A 25,307-nucleotide genomic window follows, 5' to 3' on the forward strand; every position below is an offset into this window, starting at 1 on the left:
TCGAGACAGAAACGTCTGGCTTATTTATTATTATTATTATTATTATTATTATTATTATTATTATTTTGTACACGTTCGGTGTGAACTGCCCCTAAGAATTGAAGAATGATTCCTTCTTTTTTTTTTTTTTTTTTTTTTTTTACCTTTGCTTATGTACTGACGCATTTGAATGCGTAAGGCTCTCGTTGCTGGATTGTTAAGCCTTATTTTGCATTTGTGCCACCAGGTGTGGAAGACCTTGCCGTTCGTAGAGAGCCGCGGCCCGCGGGAAACAGCAGGGCAAATTTCAGCACCGAACTGCTGGACAGCTCCCATGCAGAGCGCCTTCAACGTCTTGCAGTACTGCAGTTTCACCACACCGAGGCGCCAACGAGATGAACACACGCCACTAAAAAAATACCCTCAAACCAACCAAACACATTGACAGTCAACGCGTCAAGCATACGGGTAGGAACTGGTATCTGTGTCTGTTTCACTCACCTGCAAGCCTGCCTTTAGGCCTAAACGGACTTGAAAACGAATTAAAATATACTGAACTAACACCGAATGCAACTGATTGTTTTCAGTGGACTGGCAACAATCGTTTTTTTTTAACCGGGGTTTGATTGGGACACGAATAATTAACATTAACTGGGAGCGCGTGCAAATGATTATTTAAAAGCCATTTGACGCACCAGTTGGGGTATTTTGGATGGGGGTGGATTAGTGAGAGACGGAGCATCGCTCTAGAAACGCAACAGCAAGAACGAGGCTTAGAGGGAAAAAACACACTAAAAATTCAAAGAATTTCCCAGAGAAGGGAAGAAACCTCCTGGATTTGTTTTGACGAATATAAAACAGAGACAGCGTATTGCGGGTGCGTATATTTTTTGCTTCCCTCTGACTGGTATATATTACAGATTATACAGATATTTTGGTGAGCCCTTTCCCTTGCGCGACAGCCACCTGTATACAATAAATGGCATGGATACATTTATGAAATCAATGTAAACCATTTATATTCATCCGATCTTGCTGTTAGTCAGAAATATGCGGGTTTATCCAGTCTAGACGGTTTGCTGATGCGTTTTGGGGGGAAATGGGCGTCTTGCGTCATAGGGAAAAGATGAGAGGAGATGTTTTTGAGAGCATCTGAATAAATTACTAGACGGATCTGAACGCTCTGCCCGCAGTGTCAGACACATTATATCTACATCTGCCCGCATTCTCTCGCGGATCATTTCTGTATGTGTGGGTACTGTATGCCAACTAATGACCATCACCGATGTGTTTTAATAGAGCCGAGTTCCTCCAGTTGTAATTTGCATTATGAAGCCTATTTTTTTTTATCAGCATCGGCGTGTGCTGTAAATACCAAATGGGCCACTGGCAGCCTAGACCTGCCCTCGGCTACCTGCCTCTTGTGTTAGCGGTGACATCATTGATCAGTGAACGTGGGCACGGCTGGGGGCCATATGTCTCGTGCACTGTCAGGCCTCCAGGGCCATGGCGGGACTATAAGATTTGGTGTACCGCAATAGATCTAACAACTCTATTATGTTTTTATATGTTTATTTTTATAGAGCAATTATGGCGTATCAGAGAACTTGTATTACTTCTGAAAAAAGTAATATTTTTAGGTGCATCTCATAATTAATTAATAATTGCAGTCATTGTTTAAAAAAAAAAAAACTGTGGTTAACCACCTTTTCTCTAAATTAATTTAAGAGAATAAAACGACCATCTAAGCATTGAAACTTTAAAGGGGTCATGACATGCCTTTTTTTACTATTTTAATATGTTCCTTGAGGTTCACTTAAAATGTTAGTACGTTTTTTTTTTTTTTTTTTTTTTTTTTTTTTTTTGGTGCACAAAAAAAAAAGTCATATTTGTAAAACATTATCATTCTGACCCTCTGTCAGAAACACTCAGTTTTGGTGCTGCTTCTCCTTTAAAATTATTTTCAGCAATTTTCAGCTTTCGGACACGGATTTATGTATGAAGGCACCTTGTAAAGATGCTTGTTTTCAAAAACTGACCAGATGAAAGTATCTCAGTAGACAGGATGTGACGCAAACACTGGATTCGGATGTGCCTTAATTCCAACCTACCTCAATATACCATGTCCGGAGGCAGCAATTTTCAGCTTTCGGACGCAGCCAAAGAGAGTGAATCAGCTGATGTGTTTTACCTCGGTAGTGTGTAAAGAATCCTTGGCTAAGGATAAATGAAGAGTCACCAGGATCGCTCTGAAACTGAATGGTGACCTCAGATCCCCCAAATACCACCCTGAACCTCTCTCTTGAGCCCAGGTACTGCCCAGTCACATGTGACATCAGATCATGGCCATCAAATATGGTTAGAACATCATTATGGCGGATGTTCAAACTGCAAGTAAAAGACAGGAGGTAGAGGTTTAGTTGTCAGATGAAGGCTGACCAGAGATGAGTTAAAAGGATCATAATTGGGCCTTTGTGTATCATTTTAATACATTCCTTGAGGTTCACCTATAATATTAGTAAAGTTTATGCACAAAAAATAAATGTGTCTTATATTTGTAAAACATGATAATTTTCCACACTCATTCTGACCCTCTGACAGAAACGCTCGGTTTTGGTGCTGCTTCTCCTTTAAGACTTGACAGTAAACGCCCACTGTTATGATTGGCTCTCTGCTCTTCACTGACCTGCTCTCTACTTGCCATCTCACTGCTCACAGCTACTGTGTGGGGCTAATGAAGTGATAAGGTAAAGTAGGAGTTGATGTGTTGTTGTGGAGGCACTCAGATGCAAATGTCTTCCACATTGTGACATCACAATCTGGAGGAAGTAGAGAACGAGTCATTTTGGCAGCTTGGTTTCAACAAGTGCTCTTTTTGCAGTGAGAAGGAAGTTTTGAGTTCTGAAACTTACAGTATGTTTTTATAGTACAATGAACTCTTTGATGTGAAAAGATCAAGGACAATTTTATTCCTCATGTCATGACCTCTTTAAGATCAACTTTTGACTTACAAACTTTTACTTGAAACTTCTTCTATTTAGTCTTAGATCTTTCCATTTTACCCTTCTTTCTTACTGTTTTCTTTTCTTTCTCTTGTTTGCTTGCGCCCAGGCTGTCCTCTCATATTAAACAATGGTGTCCACAGTTCTTGCTGTGACACTGTCTGTCACACTGCTGTACCTGGCTTCAGGTAATGTGTTCATTCCTGTGTGAGTGTGTGTACTTTTGTATGTTCAGCTATTTACGCAAAGTGAATGAACATAGTATGTAGATCATTTCTGATGAAATAATTAAACAGAAAGGAATAAGGCTTGACAGATTTCTTGGTTACTCTTTGCCCTTACAGGTGCATCTTTAGGGACGTCAGATACTGAGGCTCCACCCATCATGACCTCTAGTCCCCACCCCTTGGGAGAACTCATCCACGCTGCACTTCTAAGTAAGGAGTACCTTGGACACACCCCTGGAAGCAGAGGTCAGTCCCTCCTAAAAACAAGTTACTTCCTTTACTTTACAATAGTGGTGATCAACTTGTGGATTGTGACCCAACATTGCATGCAATGTTCCCTCTAACATTTATTGTTGCTGAGCAAATCCCATTTCTGTTTGGCAGAACCTTTGGTCACCTGATCACCTGATCAGAATATACAATATATATATATATATATATATATATATATATATATATATATATATATATATATATCACACACACACACACACACACACACAGTACTGTGCAATATGTTGCATAGTGAGGATGTCTTCAAAAATAATGACATAAATAGTTTTCATTTATCACTTAATGTCATACAAAGTCCAGTAAACATAAAAAACTAAATCAATATTTGGTGTAACCACCTTTGCATTTAAAACAGCCCCAATTCTCCTAGGTACACCTGGACACAGTTTTTCTTGGTTGTTGGCAGATAGGATGTTCCAAGCTTCTTGGAGAATTCGCCACAGTTCTTTTATCTATTTAGGCTGTCTCAATTGCTTCTGTCTCTTTATGTAACCTCAGACAGACACGATGTTCAGTGGGGGGCTTTGTGGGGGCCGTGACATCTGTTGCAGGGCTCTCTGTTCTTCTATTCTAATCTTTTCTATTTGCAAAATAATGTTTGGGAGTCTAACATTTATATTTCCTACTGACACACTAAAGCTAAAGATATAAATAACCATCTTAAGACAAATGCTTTTGTGAAACATCTTATGTGCCTAAGACTTTTGCACAGTACTGTATATATGTATATATATATATATATATATATATATATATATATATATATATATATATATATACAGATAGATAGATATGCGGCTCGCAGCCGCATTTTCGCATTCACCGACAGTGCTTGCCTCTCACAGTAAACGTGGTATGTGTATGTCTTGACTCAATAATGTGTATTTCCACCTTGTTTACACACAAGATTTCTCTCAAAGCTTCAGCTCCATACTGGAAAAAAATTATATTCATATGGACTCCAGGTGAAACACTAAGAATGCATTTAGCTCTGATTCAGGAAAATCTCTAGGTTTTCCCACACACTTGAGTCCGCCATCTGCACACATTTTTTTTTTCTGTCTGCACGGGAGGAACATCAGAATGCTGTGCATCCAATCAAACTCAATGATATCATGATGCACATTCATCTTTCACTTGGTAGAAGCTAGTTGAATTATGCATGGTAATATTTATGGTAATACTATTCATTTCAATGTTTGATTTTACTATAACAAAATGTATTTTTAATTTTGTCAGACAATAAACAGTTTTGATACTGTTATGGTTATTCACTTGAAATCCAAATCTGAAACAATCCTGAAACAAAACTACTTGGGCACCACTGCTCTTCATCATTTCAATAAAGAACCATTTCTGCGTTATCACTGTTGAGCTACATTTCCTTTTTTTTATTTTCATCTATGATCCATACTCACAGTTACTACCACCAACCCGACCCAGGCTGTCCCGTATGTCAGAGAATCAGAACCCGCCTCGACAGTGATGTCACCAGGCATCCTCACTACCGCAGTGACCTCATCGGCTGCACCTCAAGCTGGCCAATCAGGTTTTGGGATTGGTGTGACATCACCGCCAGCTGAGGAGGAGACCACAACCACTCTAATTACTACAACAACAATTACAACAGTGCATACACCAGGTATCATAGCAAAAAAAGAATCCCTCCTAGCTCTTTTCAAAGATTCTGTTCCAGGACAGGTGTGCATAACAGCTGAAGGCATTAAATAAGAGATAGCTCCAGACCAGTGGTTCTCAACTGGTGGGTCAAACCCAAAAATGGGTCACAGGTCTGTTCTGATGGGGGGGGGGGGGGGGTTGTGAATAATGCTAAATGAAAATAATGTAAATATATAAAAGTATAATGTAAAATAAATAGATTTTTTAAGCAACTTTAAAAAATAAGAGAATGCTGATTTCACCCTAAAAATTACTTTTGTTGGTGTAATCTAAAGTGGTCATAGTAAATAATATTTTTGATTTACATAAGAATAGTTAATTTACATGTTACCACTTGAGAACCATTGCTGGCTACTCTGAATAAATGCATGTTAAAGTTTTAGTAGAGCTGGGGTACTCAAGTTCAGACTCGAGTCCGAGTCACAAGTCCAATTTTAATGGACTTGGACTTGTCACGGACTCGGATGCATTTTTACTCGGACTTGACTCAGACTCGAGCCTTTCGGACTTGGGATGTTTTTCAGAGTCCGGCCGAATCCATGGCATTTGTGATGCAATGAAAAAAATAATTGAAAAAAATTGTAAAGTAGTGTGACAATATGTCCTCTTTTCCCCAGACATGTCCTTTTTTTCAGACCTGAAAAAAGCATCCAGCCGGGATTTCAAAATTGCCTCTAAATGTCTGGGATTTGGCTTTGTCTTCATAGTGATGTGCTCTCTACAGTTAGTACTATCATACATTCTGTGTATTTAATACTGCGCATCAGTTTTCACCCATATATATATCCTTACATGTGATTATTCTGGCTGAGAGCAGCAGCGCGCACTCTTTCAAAGAACTTTAGGGAAGTAGGTAACACCTAGAGGACTGAAAAGTGTGACGTGTGGTACTGTAGTATATAAATATTTTTTTAATGGTATCTGATCTCTTCTGTTTTTATTTTATGTTGTTGTATTTAATTTTACGGGCATTATTAAGTGTTTTAATATTACCATTTATTAAATGTATAAAACACATTAAATGTTTTTAATTAATTACATTAAATGTATTTCACCCATAATTTTAGATAAAACTAAAATAATTTGAATGGACAAATTGAAAATGAAGTAGAAATAAAAACTAAATTAAAATTTGAAATAATAATAACTCTGGTTGTAATGACTAACACAGCTTTCACTTTCTTTGGTGTATGTTTGAGTGGAGGGGAAAAGCAACAAATAATTGAAATGTCAACAGAACGCTATAAGAAGTGTGTTGAAGGACAGTTTTGTCTTCATACACCTAAAGCATATGCTTTCATTCTGAAACCACAGAAATTTGTTCAGCAGGATACTAATCATTTGTTTTTTGCATTTATATTGACAAATTGTTTTTCTTAGTTGTGAAAGTTAAAATAAGCTTAAAATATTGATGTTGTGCTTATGGTTACAATTTTAATCCAGATTCTTCAAAAGATTCATTCGGACTTGGACTCAACTCAGACTCTGCCTGTCTCTGACTTGGTCTTGAGTCCGACTCTGCCCCTTTTGGACTCGAACCCAGCACTAAGTTTTAGCATACATTTAGAAAAGGCAAAGATTCAAACCATCTGCATTTTTTTTTTCTAAATAAACATTTTAAATAGTCAGAGGCAAGTTGTTTTTACAACGTATGCTTTAAATAATCTTGTTGTATTTTGCATCTCTCTCTATTTCTCCAGTGCAATGTAATGCCAGCCTGTCAGGAATGGAGGGAATAGTTGAGTCCCCTGATCCTCTCTCCTTCTCATCTGCCTTTTCCCCACTGGAGTGCACCTACAGTATCACTGTTTATCCTGGATATGGTGTTGAGATACAGGTACGACAGCCTCACCATCTCTATAGTTTTCATTGTAACCTCAGATAGCCTTTCTTAAGGTCACCATGGTTACTGGCTGTTAATATAACTGATGCAGCTTGTTGGCATTTCCATGGGGGATCTGCACTTGATAGAATCTTTGTGAATATCCTCATTAACTGTTGTTATGGCAACACCACACTACTTGTCTGTCTTAGGTGAAGAAGGTAAACTTGTCCAAGGAGGAGTCACTTACCATTCTGGAGCTGGGTGGGGCAGTGCCAGAGCTTTTGGCCAATGAGACGCTGATGAGTGAAGGTCAGGTGATTCGTAGCTCAACCAATCAAGTGCATATTCATTATAAGAGCCTGAAGCAAGCGAATCATGGGGTATTCAGCTTTCACTATCAAGGTATCTCTCTGACTTTCTGTTTTTAAAGGGATAGTTCACCCAAAAGTGTAAATTCATTCTCTCACCCTCATGTGGTTCCAAACTTTTATGACTTTCTTTCTTCCATGGAACACAAAAGGAGATGTTAGGCAGAATGAAGGCCTCAGTTAATTTTCATTTTATGGAACAAAGATGCAATGACAATGGTGACTGAGACTAACACACTGCCTAAAATCTACTTTTGTGTTCTGTGAAATAAATAAAAAATACAAGTTTGGAATGACACGAGGGAGAATAAATGAGGACAGAATATACATTTTCGGCAGAACTATCCCTTTAATAAAGAATACATTTATCTGTTTTGACCTGACTGGAATAATAGTATCTTCTCATTTTTATAACACTTATTCCAGCATTCCTTCTGTCCTGCTCATTCCCCCTCTCCCCTGAGGGTGGTGGAGTGACTGTAACTGATATTCACCCTGGTGGTCAGGCTCACTTCCATTGTGATCCAGGGTTTGAAGTCAGAGGTCATGAGGATGCAATCTGTCTGAACTCCAGCCGACCCAGATGGAGCACCCCAGAACCCCAGTGTATGGGTGGGTAGTTATTTCTTTTTAATTGTTTATTTTTTTTTCACCACTTTCATGCAGGAACAGTCAGTATATCCTTTATTTTGCATATATATATATATATATATATATATATGCAAAAAAAAAAAAAAAAAAATTATATATATATATATATATTGTACACGCTCGTGTGATGTCTGGCAGCATGCAGGCAAACCAAATCAAACTGTTCCTAAAGCTCCTCTCAATCCAATTCCCATCATAGGAGAACCATTTGAGAAGCTGGTAACTGATTGTGTAGGACCCCTTCCAAAGTCAAAACACAGACAGCAGTATATGTGAAAGATATACTTACACATTCCTCACGTGCAACATATTGCAATAACATAATTACGCCCTAGGACGTAACACCCCCATCACCGAATTTACAACCCATGGCTTGTAAATATCTCATTTTCTTTCACATATACAGTAACACAGCTCAATCACCATCAGCATCGCAGGTTCTGGAGAGTGCATCCACCACCACATTCTCTGAGCCTTTCTTGTGTTGAAGTGACCAATGCATCAAACGCTGATTCAGGTTGCACATACGAGAGAGAAAAATTAGAGGGTTATGGTTAGTATAGACAACAAGAGGAATACAACTACCCCCTTCCTAAACTTCAAAATGTTTTAGAGCCACCACTAGCGCCAGAGCCTCCTTCTCGATGGTACTGTAGTTTTGTTGGCTTTTAGAGAACTTCTTAGAGAAGTAACAGACTGGGTGTTCGACTCCAGCACTGTCCTCCTGCAGCAGGACTGCACCAGCTCCCACAGCACTTGCATCTACTTGCAATTTAAATGGAAGAGAAAAGTTAGGGGCTGACAGGACTGGAGCATTGCAGAGAAGACCTTTGGCAGCAACAAAAGCATACTCACACTGAGGACTCCAAACAAATGTTTTTACAGTACTAAGCAGGTCAGTAAGGGGAGACACTACCGTTGCAAAGTTTTTACAAAAGCCACGATAGTACCCCGCCATTCCTAAAAACCGGTGCAACCGACGCTTAGTACTAGGAGTAGGAAATTCAATAATAGCAGCAACCTTAGCTGTAACAGGCTTTACGCAACCCTGACCCACTTTTTTTCCAAGGTAAATTACCACAGCTTTAGCAAACTCACACTTGGCCAGATTAAGGGTTAGGTGAGCATCATTCAACCGGGCAAACAGACTCTCTAAGTTATGGATGTGGTCTTCCCAGTCACTTAAATAGATCACAATGTCATCCAAGTAAGCTTCACAGTTAAGCAACTCTGACAAAACATTCTGCACGAGCCTTTGGAATGTTGCTGGAGCATTTCGCATCTCAAAGGCCATGCAATTGTACTGCAGAAAGTTGTCAGGGGTTACAAATGCAGAGATTTTACATGCACATGAAGTCAAAGGGACCTGCCAGTAGCCTTTTAATAAGTCTAATTTAGTCACAAACTTTGAAGCACCAACTCTATCCATGCAATCTTCCATACGCTGTAAGGGAAAAGAATCAGGCTTTGTGACGGTGTTTACCTTCTGATAGTCTGTACAAAAATGAAAGGAAGCAACTGGATTTGGAACCAGCAAGCAGGGAGAACTCCAGGGACTTTGACTGGGTACAGCCAGCCCACTTTGAAGCAGGTAATCTACCTCAGCCATCATGATCTCCCGCTTTGCAGGGTTTACTCTGAACAGGTGCTGTATGATAGGAACAGAATTACCTACATGAATGTCATGAGACAACACTGTTGTTCTTCCAGGAACATCAGAGAACAGGGTGGGATGTTTTTGTAACAAATTTACAATATCCTTATACTGATTCTTAGGCAAATAGGACAGATGTGACTCTAGATTACCCAGTATAGCCGAATTGTTCAAATGCACACCAGGTGATTGAGGTTCAGTCAGCATCAACCCATCCTCATCAGGAACATAAGCAGGAACTACAGTAACACAAGGTTTACACAGTGATGCAGAAGGAAGAGAAGGTTTGGGTTCCTCATGTGCAACATATTGCTTTAACATATTAACGTGGCATACTCTCTTTTTATGTCTGCGATCGGGCGTATCCACAACATAATCTGTTTCACTAAGCTTCCGTTCAATGACATAAGGCCCACAAAACTTAGCCTGAAGAGCTGAGCCAAGAACAGGAAGTAACACAAAAACAGACTCACCCGGTTGAAAACTGTGCTGTACACATTATTGTTAAAATATACTGGTGTCTGTGTTTTGACTTTGGAAGGGGTCCTACACAATCAATTACCAGCTTCTCAAATGGCTCTCCTATGATGGTAATTGGATTGAGAGGAACTTTTGGAACAGTTTGATTTGGTTTGCCTGCACGCTGGCAGACGTCACATGAGCGGCAGAAACTAGACACGGTGGATTTTACTCCTGGCCAGTAGTAATGTTTAGTGATACGCTGAAATGTCTTTGTGACACCGAGGTGTCCAGAAAGAACATTTTCATGTGCCAATTTTATAACCTGGGAACGATAACTGGAAGTTAGAATGATCTGATACACCATTTGCCAATCCACTCCTTCTGAAGATTTTGGCTTCCACTTGCACATCAGAACCCCATTGTCCCAAAAGTATCCTACCCTTGCCATTAAAAGATCATGACAGTCAACTGTAGCACTGATGCAGTTTGCTAGTGTGCAGTCTGACTTCTGCGCAGTAGCCAGATGTTCCTTGGTGTCAGAAGTGGGATCCCCGCTTTAAAAATTGACAAAATAAATTTTTTTAAATGACAATTTCCAGAGGGGCGCAGAAACGGGTGATAAAAGATGAGTTGTATCACAAGTTAGTAGAGGCAGAACAAACGTCAGAGCAGGGGGAAGAATCTGAAATGTGTTCGGATGCCGCATCCAATGAGTCAAGTTCGTTAAGTAGCCGTAAATAGCCATCTTCTCTAGATCCTCAAATTACACTGCAATTAAAAGAGCTTTATCTTGCATTAAAGAAGCAGGAGCATGAGACCCAGCTGCTTCACCTGAGAGCTCTTGAAATTGAAGCAGATCGTGACATTAAATTGCGTATGCTTGAGCTTGAGGCGCAAACCCTATGTAGTTGACCGATTCCTACACCTTGTTCTAGGCCGCCTTCCTCTAGTGTTTTCGATGCATCAAAATCTGACTTCGATGTAGGTAAATACATGAAATTGGTACTGCCCTTTAGCGAAGCAGAAGTAGACTCTTATTTTATCGATTTCTAGCATGTGGCTGCTAAGTTGAATTGGCCAAAGGACATGTAGGCTCTGTTGCTGCAGTGTAACCTTGTTGGCAAAGCTCAAGAAGTGTGCACAGCTTTGCCAATTGAGAAGTCATTGGACTATGACACTGTGAAAACAGCAGTCTTGAGAGCATAAGAGTTGGTGCCGGAGGTATATTGCCAAAAGTTCAGGTCGTGTTCAAAGCAAGCCAAACAAACTTATGTTGCATTCGCCAGAGAAAAGAAAACGCTTTTTGAAAAGTGGTGTCTTGCCAGTAAGACTACCACTTATGAAGAGTTGCAAGAGTTGGTCTTACTGGAAGATTTTAAAACTTGTGTACCAGAAAATGTCATAGTTCATTTAAATGAACAAAAAGTGTCAAAACTTTCTGATGCAGCTGTTCTTGTGGATGAATTTGTGCTTACCCATTGAACCGTCTTTTCTTCTGATTGTCTATCAAAAACTTCCTTAGCTTCGGAGTCTATAGTTCAGGACACACTCGGAGTCAATGTCGGTAAGCCTAGTAGTGGAGGTAGGGCTGGTTCAAAAAACATGGAGAGAAAGAGGGTTTGCTTTTACTGCCTTGATCCCAGCCCAACTCTTGTAAGGCTTGGAAACAAAAGTCTGCAAATGTGAAACCTAAAAGCATTGCGCTTGTACAGTCTATCCCAGATTTGTCTGCTGCTGACACTTTGTCCTATAGTCCATTTCTTATGACAGGTTATGTATCTCTAGCTGGCGACTCTGTAATTAAGTGCATACAGATTCTGTGAGATACTGGGTCAGCTCATTTTGGAAGATGTTTTACCCCTCTCTGATGCTTCATATACTGGCGCAAATGTCCTGGTGCGTGGTATCGAGATGGGCTGCGTTAGTGTTCCGTTACACAGTTAACCTGAAGTCTGACCTTGTTGCGGGCTTGGTCCAGTTGGGGGTGTGTAAAATGTTGCCTGTAGACGGTGTGAGCCTCATACTGGGAAATTACCTTGCCGGTGGTGATGTCTTTCCCAGTCCAATTGTCGTACGTAGGCCAGTTGCGTGCGAACTGTCTGATCTTTCTGGGAAGTTTCCACTAGCTTTTCCGGCATGTGCTGTTACTCAGTCCCAGTCAAGACATTTTCAAGATGTTGTGAATCTCTCTGATTCTTTCCTGACTGTGCAACCTAAACTGGTACCATGTGAGTTATCTATGTTACTGTAGTTCTTGCCTACGTTCCTGATCAGGATGGGTTGATGCTGACTGAACCTCAGTTCAATCCCCTGGTGTGCGTTTGAACAATTCGGCTATACTGGGTAATCTAGAGTCACATCTGTCCTATTTGCCTAAGAATCAGCATGAGGATATTGTAAAGTTGTTACAAAAATATCCCACCCTGTATATCCCACCACGCCTCCCCAGCCAATGCTGCAAACATCCCACACCGGGAAGCCCGAACACAGAACCCATCCACACACATTCCCCATAATAACGTTTGAAAGGCCGGCCAATTCGTACCCAAAATCAGTGGATGGGTGAGGCGGGGACTTTTGCCCTTTGAATTTAATAATGATGGGCACTAAGGGGTTATCGTGAATATCCCCATGGACACATCTCACCCTCACCCAGCATGCTGCATCCAAAGCCTCACCTTGAACCAAGCATTGACGAATTGAGATTTGATTACAGCCTGAATCCACCAAGGCTTGATATGTACCCCCTTGGATTCTCACCGGTGTCTGGTAAGTCCCAGCTCGATATGCCGGCAGATGGTCCTCTGGCAGTTGGATGGCCTGGTCTAGTGATGCCAGACGGTGGCACTGGACCATTCCACTGTTCTTCTCGGCAACTGTGCGACGGATTGTTCCAGCACCACAAGATCTACCACTTCATCTGCCTCATGCTCCTCTGCCAGCAGCCACCGGCGACAGGTGTCACGGAGTTGCTGGGCGAAAGCAATCGGGCGGCCAAACTCGCTAAACGTCAGCGAGCGAAAGTGCTGTCTGTGTAGTTCCGGACTCCAGTCGATCCGTTGCAAGATGACTCACTTCAAGTCCTGATATCCCAGGAGGTTGGCGACTGGGAGTTGTTGTGCGGTATATATATATATATATATATATATATATATATATATATATATATATATATATATATATATATATTCATATATTTCATGTTGTGAACCTTTGGTTTTATAAATCCTTATTTCTGTTGCTGTGACTATGAAAATAAAATTGTGGTTGCTTAGCAATATGGATTCGATGTAATGGCAATGGTTATATCAAGCCATCTTCAATGTGTGTTTTAAAGCTGTATCTTGTGGAGGATGGATCAGAAATGCCACTGTGGGCCGCATCCTCTCTCCAACTCTCCCCTCTGCAAGTAACCATAGCACCGGCAGTAACCTGAGCTGCCATTGGCTGCTGGAGGCCAAGGAAGGTCACAGGCTCCACCTCCACTTTGAGAGGGTGGCTCTTGATGAAGACAATGATAAGTAAGTGTTCCAGTAACTCAGGTGTTGTTCACTTTTGTATATTTCATGAGTTCACAACCCTGCAGCACATTAAGGCAAACAGATTTGTCATGCTGTCCACAATGGTGGGGCTCGAGTGCAGGAATAGGCTTGAGCTCTGAGATCCCCCACCCTGGACTATCTGACTAAAGCAAGAAATAGAGTATTTTGAAATGATAATTGGTATAGGTGTTATAAACGTGTTTGTGTCACATACGTATGTGTTTATTGTGATCCAATCACAAAACGTTTTAGACCCCGTTTACACCTGTATTTCGCGCTGGCCACATGTGATCAGATCACCAAAAACGCATTTTAATACCATGTGGAAACGGGGCCATTGTAGATGTAGTTATCAGTAGATTACAGATCTGATTAGAGAAGTCATTAGTGATCTGTAGCTGTTGTGGATTACTTTTTTTGAGCAACTTACCCAACACTGCCTCCTCTCTCATTCCTATTCCTAGGTTGATTGTGCGCAGTGGGAATAGCTCTACAGCTCCTCTTCTCTTCGACTCAGATCTGGATGATGTTCCAGAGCGAGGCTTTGTGAGTGAGGGAATGTATCTCTATGTGGAGCTCACCGCGGACTCCTCCAGCATCCCTCTGCTGCTGGCGCTCCGCTATGAGGGTAAGACACTTAAAGTGAAAGAAAGACACTGGAAGTTAGACATACATCTATGTAGAAAATGCAAACAAATTTACTCATTTCTGATATAGATCCACTGATATCCAGTAGCAATTTTGCTTGGAATATCCAGAAGCAATTTTGCTTGGAATAAAAGTTGTATATGTGGGTGATTTTTGACCCTGGGTCGCTCATGTCAAAAGCAAGAATCACAGGACCAACACATACACCATATAGACATACTAAATATCATATAGTGATATTTGTTTATTTATCTGTATATTTGTGCATATCCTTTTTGACTGATCATCTATTTTTTCAGTTGTCTTTTTTTTTTTTTTTTTTTTGCCATGGTTACCAGAATCACTACCAGATTTAATCTGATCTGAAACTGGAAGATAACATAGAATTGAAATATGTGGGCATCTGTTTACATGTGTATGAGAGAGGAAGGGAAAATGCATACATGAGAAAGAGGGACACTGATAGCGACTGACAGAAATGTAGGGAGAAGATATATTAGAGACATAGAAGACACATAAAATATATAAGTGTTGTGGGTCAAAAGTTAAACAAATTGATTTTGTATGAACTTTAAATTTTAGTATTAAAGTCCTTGAAGTCATCCCGAACTAACTGAGGAAATACACGTAGATGCATTGTCCTTTGATTTTGGCCGATGAAGGCTTTTGTTAGTGGTTAATTCATAATTCAGTGAGTGTCCCACTCCTAAAATTCGCACTGACCCTATTTTATCACCATATTTTCAACACCAGTCACCATTTTTTGTATTGATGCAAGGCAACTATTTCAGTAAAAGTTTCAGTAAAAGAATTCCAAAATTGTTTTGCACTTTTATATCTGGGTTATTTTGCTGTTATTTCCAATGTTAAATAATGTTCTATTCTTCCCCTTCGCTTCCAGCCTTTGATGGAGAACACTGTTATGAACCTTACCTGCCTCATGGGAATTTCAGCAGCAGTGACATCACCTTCCCACTGGGTACCATAGTAACCTTCTCATGCTCTCCTGGATTCGTCATGGAGCAGGGGTCCGGAGTTATGGAGTGTGTGGACCCCAGTGAACCTCACTGGAATGAGAGTGAGCCTGTCTGCAGAGGTATGAAATATTTTTTTTCATACAGTATTTGCCACACCTATTTCAGGGTTTCCACACTTTTTGACTAATTCATTTCCATGATTGTTCCATGACTTTTCCAATCATTTGTGATTACTGGATGAGGATTTAAAAATAATTTTAAAGATTGCACTTCCAGGCTATCTCTATAAAGTGTTTTTTTTTTTTTTTTTTTTTAAATCTCTAAAAGTGATATACTGCAGAGATGTCCTGTAGTTTGGCTCTGTGTGGTTTTTACCATTTTGCAAGCTTTCTCTTATCCCAGTCCTCAACTGTAACATTATGGTGATTCAAAGGCAATTAAAAAAACCCACTCAGCAAATGTAGGCAATTTCAGGACAATTCTAGGAGTCTCAAATTTGACCTGCTGGGGCTTCAATGAGCTTCAGTTAATTTGATCGCTCAGGGCTTTCCTGCTGAAAGGCCAGAATGCTACTTAACACACTATCAACGGCGGACAGTAGCAGTGATTTGTGTTGTGTCAAAAGTAAATCGCTGCCATTATAATCTATGATGCTGTCTACTCTGGATGCCCTGTTCTATTTTTGACATGCTGCAGAGCCACTTTATTAACCCATCCATCTTAAATTAAAAACTTTTACTTACCAAATATCATACAGTATATGTGAATTTCTTTTGTTATATATTTAAATCACTTCTGACCATTATATCAAAGCCAGCTCATGATGTTGTTTGTGTCTTCTTGGCTTAGCTTTGTGTGGCGGGGAGCTGACAGATCCAGTGGGAACAGTGTTGTCTCCTGACTGGCCACAGAGCTACTCTAAGGGGCAGGACTGTGTGTGGCAAATACATGTCAGTGAGGACAAGCGCATTGAACTGGATGTACAAATGTAAGTATGGTTCAGTATTTGTCAAGTTCAACTCTAGATTCTATTTTAAAGTGGTCATGAAATGAAAAATCAAATTTCATTGATCTTTTATCAAATGAGTGGTCATTGTATTATTAAAAACCTCCTGTAAGTTTCAGAACTCAAAACGTCCTCCTTACTGCAAAAAGAGCATTTGAAACCAATATGCCAAAACGACTCGTTCTCTACTTCCACATTGTGGTAGACATTTGCATCTGACAGCCTTCACAATAACACATCAACTCCTACTTAACCTTATAACTTCTGTAGCCCCGCCCAGTAGCTTTGAGCAGTGAGATGGCAAGTAGAGAGCAGGTCAGTCAAGAGCAGAGAGCCAGTCATAACAGTGGGTGTTTACTGTCAAGTTTTAAAGGAGATGCAGCACCAAAACCAAGCATTTTTGACAGAGGGTCAGAATGAGTGTGGAAAATTATCATGTTTTACCAATATAAGACACATTTATTTTTTGTGCATAAACTACTAATATTATAGGTGAACCTCAAGGAATGTATTAAAATAATATAAAAAGGCACAATCATGATCCTTTTAACTCATCTCTGGTCAGCCTTCATCTGACAACTAAACCTCTACCTCCTGTCTTTTACTTGCAGTTTGAACATCCGCCATAATGATGTTCTAACCATATTTGATGGCCATGATCTGATGTCACATGTGATTGGGCAGTACCTGGGCTCAAGAGAGAGGTTCAGGGTCGTATCTGGGGGATCTGAGGTCACCATTCAGTTTCAGAGCGATCCTGATGACTCTTCATTTATCCTTAGCCAAGGATTCCTTATACACTACCGAGGTAAAACATATCAGCTGATTCACTCTCTTTGGCTGTGTCCGAAAGCTGAAAATTGCTGCCTCCGGAGATGGTATATTGAGGTAGCTTGGAATTAAGGCACATCCGAATCCAGTGTTTGCGTCACATCCTGTCTACTGAGATACTTTCATCTGGTCAGTTTTTGAAAACAAGCATCTTTACAAGGTGCCTTCATACATAAATCACTGCCTGTGAAGTCAATGACTGATTGGGCACTGAGGCGTCAAAGCAGCTGCTTAAGCTTTCGGACGCAGCCTTTTGGCTCGTTTGAGACAAGCAAGTTCTGCACCAAACCAATCATTGGTGATCACCAGCAGGTGCATGCTGGTTAGAAATCTGTCCAACTTGCTGTGATGTCATGACAACGTATGTGAAAAATACTCTTGCGAGTTTTTAGAGCCAGGCGCCGCAGTTGCTTTCTCCCAGCTGCACAAACTTTAAGCATGACGGGAAGCGACTTGCTGACGACACAGCTTAATGCTCATTAGCTTTAACAACTGTGATGTCTTGTTCTCTTGTAAAATGTTTGATTTTTAAACTCTGATGTTTGTATGTGTATAAATGATGTGTGACTATTCCCAACGCTCTGACAATCTCTGTATGGGATATGATCTTTATTAAACTAAAAATGGATGAAAAAGACACAGCTCTTGGAGGGAATTAAATAACAGGTATATTGGGTGAGTTGTTCAGCCTCTATTTACTTTCATTTAAAAGCAATAGAATTTCAATTACATCCACTTTATCAGCAACAAAGTACATGAACGTGCATCACGCGATATTTGCCTTTGTTCTCACTTTTGGCTGATCCACTACGAGAAGTAGTGACAGCACTTATTTCATTCCTCCCCTGACTGCAGCCGCCTACTCTTGTCTGCATTCAAGGCGAGATGTTTGTCATCTCAAACAAGCCTTTTATCTTTTGTAGTTTAATAGTGTATTGTGATGTAATTTCCACCCATTTCTTGCAGAGGTGGAACCTAATGACACATGCCCTGCCCTCCCTCCTATCGAGTTTGGCTGGAGCAGCTCCTCCCACCCATCTCTGGTCAGAGGCAGTGTTCTGACCTATCAGTGTCAACCTGGTTATGACATTGTTGGCTCTGACATCATCACCTGTCAGTGGGATCTCTCTTGGAGCAACACCCCTCCCACCTGTGTAAAAAGTGAGTGGAGCTATATTTATCTGTTTATAGTTGAAAAAAATAAACTCTGCGGACCTGGAAGTGATAAATTTAAGTCCCTGGATGCACAAGTTAGGCATATGTGGTATCATTTGAAGCTTAGAATCTGAACTTGTTAGAAAACCCCATCACTATTGCATTTAGTTACAAAAAATAACAAAATAAGGCCTGAAAACTTTTGTGTCACAAAAAAATCTAGCGGTTCCATTGTAGAAATTTTAAAATGAATACAAAAGTCCTTCACATAGCACTTAAATAGACAAGTCATATATTAAATGAAAGCTCTCATCCTCAGGTGACTGTACAGTTTATTTTGCTGCCATAATACCACAGTTTGAATTACTTACAAAAATATCACAAAGTGAAATTTTATTTTGGTAAGGCATAAAACACAAACATTTTTTTTTCTGTGCTGACCACTGATCTTTAAGCCCCAAAATAGCCTTAAACTTTAACTCATTTTAAAGCTAACAACCCAAGGTAAGATTTGATATAAATAAATTACTTGTTTACTTGTTTGTGTGCTTGCTTAGGTGAATAATCCAATTTTGTGTAAAAATGTTTTGAACAAAATATGAAATTTGGTGGAAGATTAAATGTTACACATCATTGTAAAGCTTGGATTCTCTGTTTTCCAATGACACCTAGATTGGGCTTCTAGACTCAGAAGTTTAAATATTCAACAAAACAGTGTGGAAGCTCTTAGCATTTCAAAAAAAGACTTGTCTGTGGGTGTGCTAAAATGCGTTAGAGCACCAACTACATTTCAGATCAGAATAATGTGATGGAAGGTGATAGAACTGAAATGCCATGCTTTTAAACTTTAGAAATAATTTATTTAAAACATTTTTTTTATTAAGTTTATCATAAAATTGTAAACATATACGTTATTTATTAATTATTGCAATCATTTCTTAAAATTTAGGGGGTTATCTGTAAAATGAGACCATTTTTATGAAATTAGTCCACTGTATGTGTGAACAGGTAGCTTTTAAACTTAAGTGTGAAAATTTTCATGCGGCAGCCCAGAAATCCTGCAACGCATAAGAGGTTCATTTATAACTTATTGGTGATTAATCAGTAAAAGACTTTGGTCAGTTTGGGCAAGGTGGGTAATACCAATTAACAAGGATATATCCTTTTGTATTTTTATTTTAAAAACCCCCAAAGAGAATTAGGGTAATAGATTGTTCAGTGTTTACTTGCAATTGATCAGCAGGGGTGTAAAAATTACTCAAAAATTATACTTAAGTGAAAGTATGGATACTGAGTGAAAAATTTACTCAATTAAAAGTATCTAGCAGAAAACATACTTGAGTGACAGTAAAAAAGTATTCACATTAAATTGTACTTAAGTATTAAAAAAAGTAAAAAGTAACTTTTTTTCTGGCTTGAATTAAATCAAGAGAGGAGATTGTGTGAGAGAGGATGTTGTTAGGGTGCTTTCACACTAGCACTTTTGGTGCACACCCGGGGTCGAATGACATTAAAGTTCAGTTCGTTTGGATAATGTGAACGCTGTTTTCCGAACTTGGGTGCGCACCCACTTGAAAAGGTGGTCTGGAATACGGTTCATTTGAACTCTGGTACGAGTCGCTGCTGATATGAACGCAATCGTACCAAATCGCAGAAGTGAACCACTTGTGTCTTTGTAGGCTCACGATCGCAATTAATATGGTATAATACATTTCTCATACCTGCTTGTTTCCAAATACACCACCTTCTTCACAATTCTTCCAATGCATCCACGTGCTCGCTGCAGACAAATGCTAATATTCATCACATCATTACATATTCAATGCATCCGTGGGAGACAAACACAAGTGCTGTTCTGTGCATGGCAAGTTATTATGGTAAATCCAAAGAGACAAACTTTAATACTTCACTTAACACAGTGACGTCTTCTCGAGTTGTTACTTAGTTACAGTGGAAAACAGCAGCTGCTTGTACTCACGTTGATGACGTAATCAGAGCGTGGTTCGGACCCAAATAATATAATGTGAACACAGACCAGCACGGGCAGCGGGAGGGGGAGGAAACGAACTCGGGGTGGGTCCAAGCAATCGAACTAAGTGTGAAAGCACCCTTAAATTCAATTGGTTTGTTAAGTTGCCTTGTTACTGTCTCCGACGACTCACAACCTGGTCAAAGAATCATGTTACAATAACTACATTTTTGCTAAATGATTTTTATGTGGCCTGTTGTACGTAACACAGCAATTTCCTTGTGTGAACACTTCATATGAACACTTGAGGCGCTAAAACAACAATGACTTCTATTCACTTTCACACAAATCACGAGTAAAAAAAATTCAAATGAAGTTTTGAAGAAAGTGAGTAATGTTGTTGGTTTTGTGAATTGTTTTCTGAGGTTTGCTACCAAACCATACTGTTATAGCAGATGGATGTATTAACTATAAAAATCTAAATAAAATTCATAATTAATATTTACTCAGATTCCATTATTTTTATTATCATTATTATAAGCATTATCGTTTATTATAATTAATAGTTGCCTAACAACAACCAAAATAATTCAACAAATAGGGAGTAGAAATTCATAGATATGATTTAAATATGAAGGCAAGTGTAGAAATGAATAACATGTACACATTTAATTACAAAAGCCTTTTGTTTATATTTATGTATTTGCAATGTGAATGATAATTTTTGACTTCCTAACTGTCCAATCTGTAGAAGTTGCAGGTGCTTAGAATAAAGTTTAGGACAAAAAGCATCAGTGTTTCTCACTTCGCGCAAATGTTTTTAATTAATACATCACATTCAGTCAGGAGGTCACATACGGTCTAGTCGCACAAATATTGCAACGTATCTGAAGCTCAAATCAGATCTGAAATTCGGCCTCTGCAGATGGTCGGAACTCAACACAGCTGCAGTGTGACACTCCATTTGAAATGAATAACCTCTGGCCTGTCATCTGTCGTTTGATGATTGCAGCGAAAAGGCGGCTTCAATCCAGTAAAATGAAAGAAAATGTCTGCAAAAATGTAGTGAGTTTAAATAAAATTGTAAAGAGTAAAAAGTAAAACATTTTCTTTGGAAATGTAATTAAGTAAAAGTACAAGTATTCCATTTAAATTGCACTCGAGTAAAGTACAAATCCCAAAAAATAGTACTTAAGTAAAATACTTAATAATTTTTACTCAATTACTTTATACCCCTGTTGATCAGTTTACCGGTTGCTTATTTGGATAACTGATCGATTTATGGATTTATTGTTTAAAATTCTGCATACTATCTTTTTTCTCCTGGTTTTGATGCACCTCCAGTCCAGCAGTGCCCTGACCCAGGAGAGGTGGTCAATGGAGCACGCTCTGTACATCCCGAGTCTGGTTTCACTGTAGGAACGGTGGTACGCTTCACCTGTAACCAAGGATATCAGCTGGAAGGCCCAAGCCAGATTTCCTGCCATGGCAGAGACACTGGCATGCCCAAATGGACTGACCGCAGCCCTAAATGTGTCTGTGAGTACGGTGACCATGATTTGGTTGGGCCTGGAACAACATTCCTATTAACCAGCCAGATGTTAGGGATAGGGTAAAGGGTAGGGTTAAGGTTAGGGTTAGGGTCTTTTATAACATTCTTATCAAACTATGATTTCCCTTGATTTTAGGGGTTGTTCATAGTTAGGGGTAGGACCTTTTTTAACATGGATGTTGTTCCTGGTCCAACAAAAGATGCTGATTCAGGAGCATCTTGTGGGTTTATTTAAATGCTTTGTGAGGCATCATGTATGTAACTATACTGCAAAACTGAAACTGAACAAAATGGCTTCAAATTTACTTTATCTTAGTGTAGATAAGCACAGCAGTTTATGCCTTCAACCATACAGTGTCTTCCTTTCTCTCTGTCTTTATGTGTATATGTGTGTGTGTGCATTCCTTCCATTGATAAACAGTAAGATATGATCCATGCCCAAACCCGGGCGTGCCAGACAATGGCTACCAGACTCTGTATAAGCACAGTTACCAGGCAGGTGAGACTCTGCGTTTCTTCTGCTACGAGGGCTATGAGCTCATTGGGGAAGTCATCATCAACTGTGTCCCAGGACATCCCTCTCAGTGGAACAGCCCACCACCATTCTGTAAAGGTAAGAGGAGGTGGACCAATTCAGCAAATGCAGTAAAGACTTGATGTTTTGTTTTTAAGGATTAATACTTAATATTTTATTTGTTTGCAGTGGTCTATGAAGGGCTACTTGATGATCATAAATTGGAGGGTAAAGTTGACTATCATTGTATCAGTGTTATGCATATTAATTTAATAATCTGGCCCATTAATGTCAATAATAATATGTTATTAATTTATCCTCTGTTCAGTGTCGCAGTCCTTAGAGGCCTCTCATCAAATGCTGAGTGAGAATATTGCATTGGCTATCATTCTGCCAATCATTCTGGTCATCCTTCTAATAGGTGGGATCTACATGTACTACAGCAAGTAAGTTTGAGAGGCTTGTGTTTTTAAACGCATTTAGTTTCATCTTCTGCAACATCAGGAAGTCATTTGTATTCAAGATCCCATGAAATCACTTGATGAGCGCAGGTTTCCTTCCTGTGCTGACATAATTGTTATAAAAACAGGAAGTTGGGGCGGAACATATCGAAGGGCACGTCCATTTTTTACAATAGCTAGTAGCCTTTTGTTGACATTACAGCTGTGAACTATAATTTGATACTTGCTATTGCAAGTCAGAAGTATAAGTTATTAGGGTGAGGGGACGTTTTTTTAATTCAAGAGGAAATGTAATTGGACAAAAATTTGGATAGGCCTGTGAATGCAAGATGTATCATCAATATTTTTTGTCCATTTTCTTGGAAGAGAAAGATTGTAAATTTTAAATGCATATATCTGCTTTTAGGAGTACACACGCATGCAGATGGCCACAAAGGTAACAGATATGGACTAAATGCCACAAAAAAACAAACAAACAATAAACAATTTTATTCCTTTTCAGCTGTTCCTTGTTTTGCTTCTCTGAGCTAACACCTCTGTCACTGTCACTTTCTCTCCCTCAGCGTATGTAGGTGGCAGTGGAAACCGTTGTTTTGGAAGTCTCTATCTCACACCCACTCTTACAGTCCCATTACAGTGGAGTCTGACTTTAACAACCCTCTTTATGAGGCAGGGGTAAGATTCTCATAAACTTGCAGAAGTTTTAGATTTACATTGTTAGGATATGTGAATGAATACCAACTTGAAATGCTAAGGAAGAAATCAACGGGACAAAGCACACATCTTATAAAGAGTAAAACAGATCACTAATGGCTAGTATTAAGCTATTAGGCAATAAATGACTCACTGATTACGCTACAGAAGGACATGTACTGCAGGCATAGTCTTACGTCTGCCGAGACATCACATCAGAGAGAATTCATTCATCTCGGTGTGTCACGTTTTTAAGTGACTAAGGCCCTAGATGATTAAAATCAGTGGAATTTTCCATCCCGATTGCCAGTAAAGTGTGTGTGTGTGTGTGTGTGTGTGTTTTCTTCTGTTTAACTGCAGGACACTCGAGAGTATGAGGTGTCCATCTGAGGCAGGAGTCTTCTAATGTATTCAAGTGTGGATGAATGGAAAGGCGAAGAAAAAAAGGGATACTGTTATTTTTCTCTACGCAAGACATTCATTGGTTTTATTATATTAATTCCAACACTAGCATCCCACTCTACATAGTGTCTCTCTCTCTCCTCCCTCTATTGGTTCACTGATGTATGCTGTGTGTTTGCTTGTTGTTGCTTGTTTATGTGTGTCTGTGTAGTATGTTTGTGTGTTGATGTATGAGTGTGTATTATTGACTGTATATGTGCATCAAAAAGTGACAACGGAATTGTTTTAAGTACATGCATCTGCATATGCTTGCTTGGATGTGTGTGTGTCTATGAATGTATAACAAAAGTATTATTTTCACAGTCTGGCATGTTTTCTAACAAGGCATGTTCGGTGCCTTAAAGGGATAGTTCACCCAAAAATAAAAATGCTCTCATCATTTACTCACCCTCCTGGCATCCCAGATGTGTATGACTTTCTATCTTCTGTAGAACACAAATTAAGATTTTTAGAAGAATTTCAGCTCTGTTTGCCCATACAATGCATGTGAATGGGTGCCAAAATGTTGAAGCATCAAAATCCACATAAATCAGAATCAGAATCTGCCAGAATCTTGGCTTCATTGTCAAGTATGCTTTCACAAACAAGGAATTTGTCTTGGTGACAGAAGCTTCCAGTGCACAAACAATACAACAAGACAGAGATAATAAAAAATAGAAGAAAAAAATTAAAAAGCAAATAGAAAATATAAGTATATACAAATCTGTTATTTACGGATAGTGCTAGGGAATGTAATGGCAGAAGAGGTAGGATATGTTGGATAAATATAAATAGACTAAGCTGTGTATTACACATAATTATTTCTCAGTGGGGCAGTTTTAACTGTTCATAAGATGGATAGCCTGAAGGAAAAAACTGATCTTGTGCCTGACGGTTCTGGTTCTCAGTGCTCTGTAGCACCGGCCAGAAGGCAACAGTTCAAAAAGGTAGAGTGCTGGGTGAGTGGGGTCCAGAGTGATTTTTCAAGCCACTAGAAGTCTACAGTTTTTGAAAGGAGGGCAGGTGGCAACCAACAATCCACTCAGCACTCTGAACTATCCTTTGTAGTTTTCTGATATCCGATTTCATAGCTGAACCAAACCAGACAGTTATTGAAGTGCAGAGGACTGACTCAGTGACTGCTGAGTAGAACTGGATCAGCAGCACCTGTGACAGGTTGAACTTCCTCAACTGGTGAAGGAAGTACAACTTCTGCTGGGCCTCTTTCACAATGAATGTGGGTCTCCCACTTAAGGTCCTGTGAGATGGTAGTGCCCAGGAACCTGAACGACTCCACTGCTGCCACAGTTCTGTTCAGAATGGTGAGTGGGGTCAATGTTGGTGTGTTCCTCCTAAAGTCCACCATCATCTCCACT

The 25,307-nt window shown here is 39.5% G+C and overlaps 1 protein-coding gene across 3 annotated transcripts; it reads left to right on the forward strand.

Moving 5' to 3' along the window:
- The first annotated feature begins 401 nt into the window (after positions 1-401).
- Positions 402-24,347, forward strand: LOC127449757 (seizure protein 6 homolog). Of its 3 annotated transcripts, none has more exons than XM_051713284.1 (20): positions 402-447; positions 3,091-3,169; positions 3,326-3,454; positions 4,923-5,144; positions 6,883-7,019; positions 7,217-7,409; positions 7,802-7,987; positions 13,480-13,663; positions 14,149-14,312; positions 15,234-15,428; positions 16,159-16,297; positions 16,927-17,123; positions 18,113-18,307; positions 21,615-21,809; positions 22,244-22,435; positions 22,526-22,564; positions 22,665-22,782; positions 23,204-23,233; positions 23,361-23,472; positions 23,851-24,346. In XM_051713284.1, exons 2-20 carry the CDS (start codon positions 3,112-3,114, stop codon positions 23,878-23,880), a joined length of 2,715 nt encoding a protein of 904 aa, XP_051569244.1. In that variant the 5' UTR covers positions 402-447; positions 3,091-3,111; the 3' UTR covers positions 23,881-24,346. The 3 variants fall into 3 exon arrangements, with proteins under 3 accessions (XP_051569244.1, XP_051569243.1, XP_051569245.1); XM_051713283.1 differs by having other exon boundaries at positions 440-856; XM_051713285.1 differs by lacking the exon at positions 23,204-23,233 and having other exon boundaries at positions 440-856; positions 23,851-24,347.
- Positions 24,348-25,307: the final 960 nt, after the last annotated feature.

The sequence above is a fragment of the Myxocyprinus asiaticus genome, chromosome 13 (genome assembly GCF_019703515.2).
Source record: "Myxocyprinus asiaticus isolate MX2 ecotype Aquarium Trade chromosome 13, UBuf_Myxa_2, whole genome shotgun sequence".
NCBI classification, from domain to species: domain Eukaryota; kingdom Metazoa; phylum Chordata; class Actinopteri; order Cypriniformes; family Catostomidae; genus Myxocyprinus; species Myxocyprinus asiaticus.

Excerpts from the sequence above, each read along its gene's own strand:
- LOC127449757 (XM_051713284.1), top strand. The coding sequence starts at position 3,112 with ATGGTGTCCACAGTTCTTGCTGTGACACTGTCTGTCACACTGCTGTAC. Across the intron at positions 3,170-3,325 it reads ACTGCTGTACCTGGCTTCAG|GTGCATCTTTAGGGACGTCA; the intron begins GTAATGTGTTCA and ends TTGCCCTTACAG. Across the intron at positions 23,234-23,360 it reads GCATGCAGATGGCCACAAAG|CGTATGTAGGTGGCAGTGGA; the intron begins GTAACAGATATG and ends TCTCTCCCTCAG.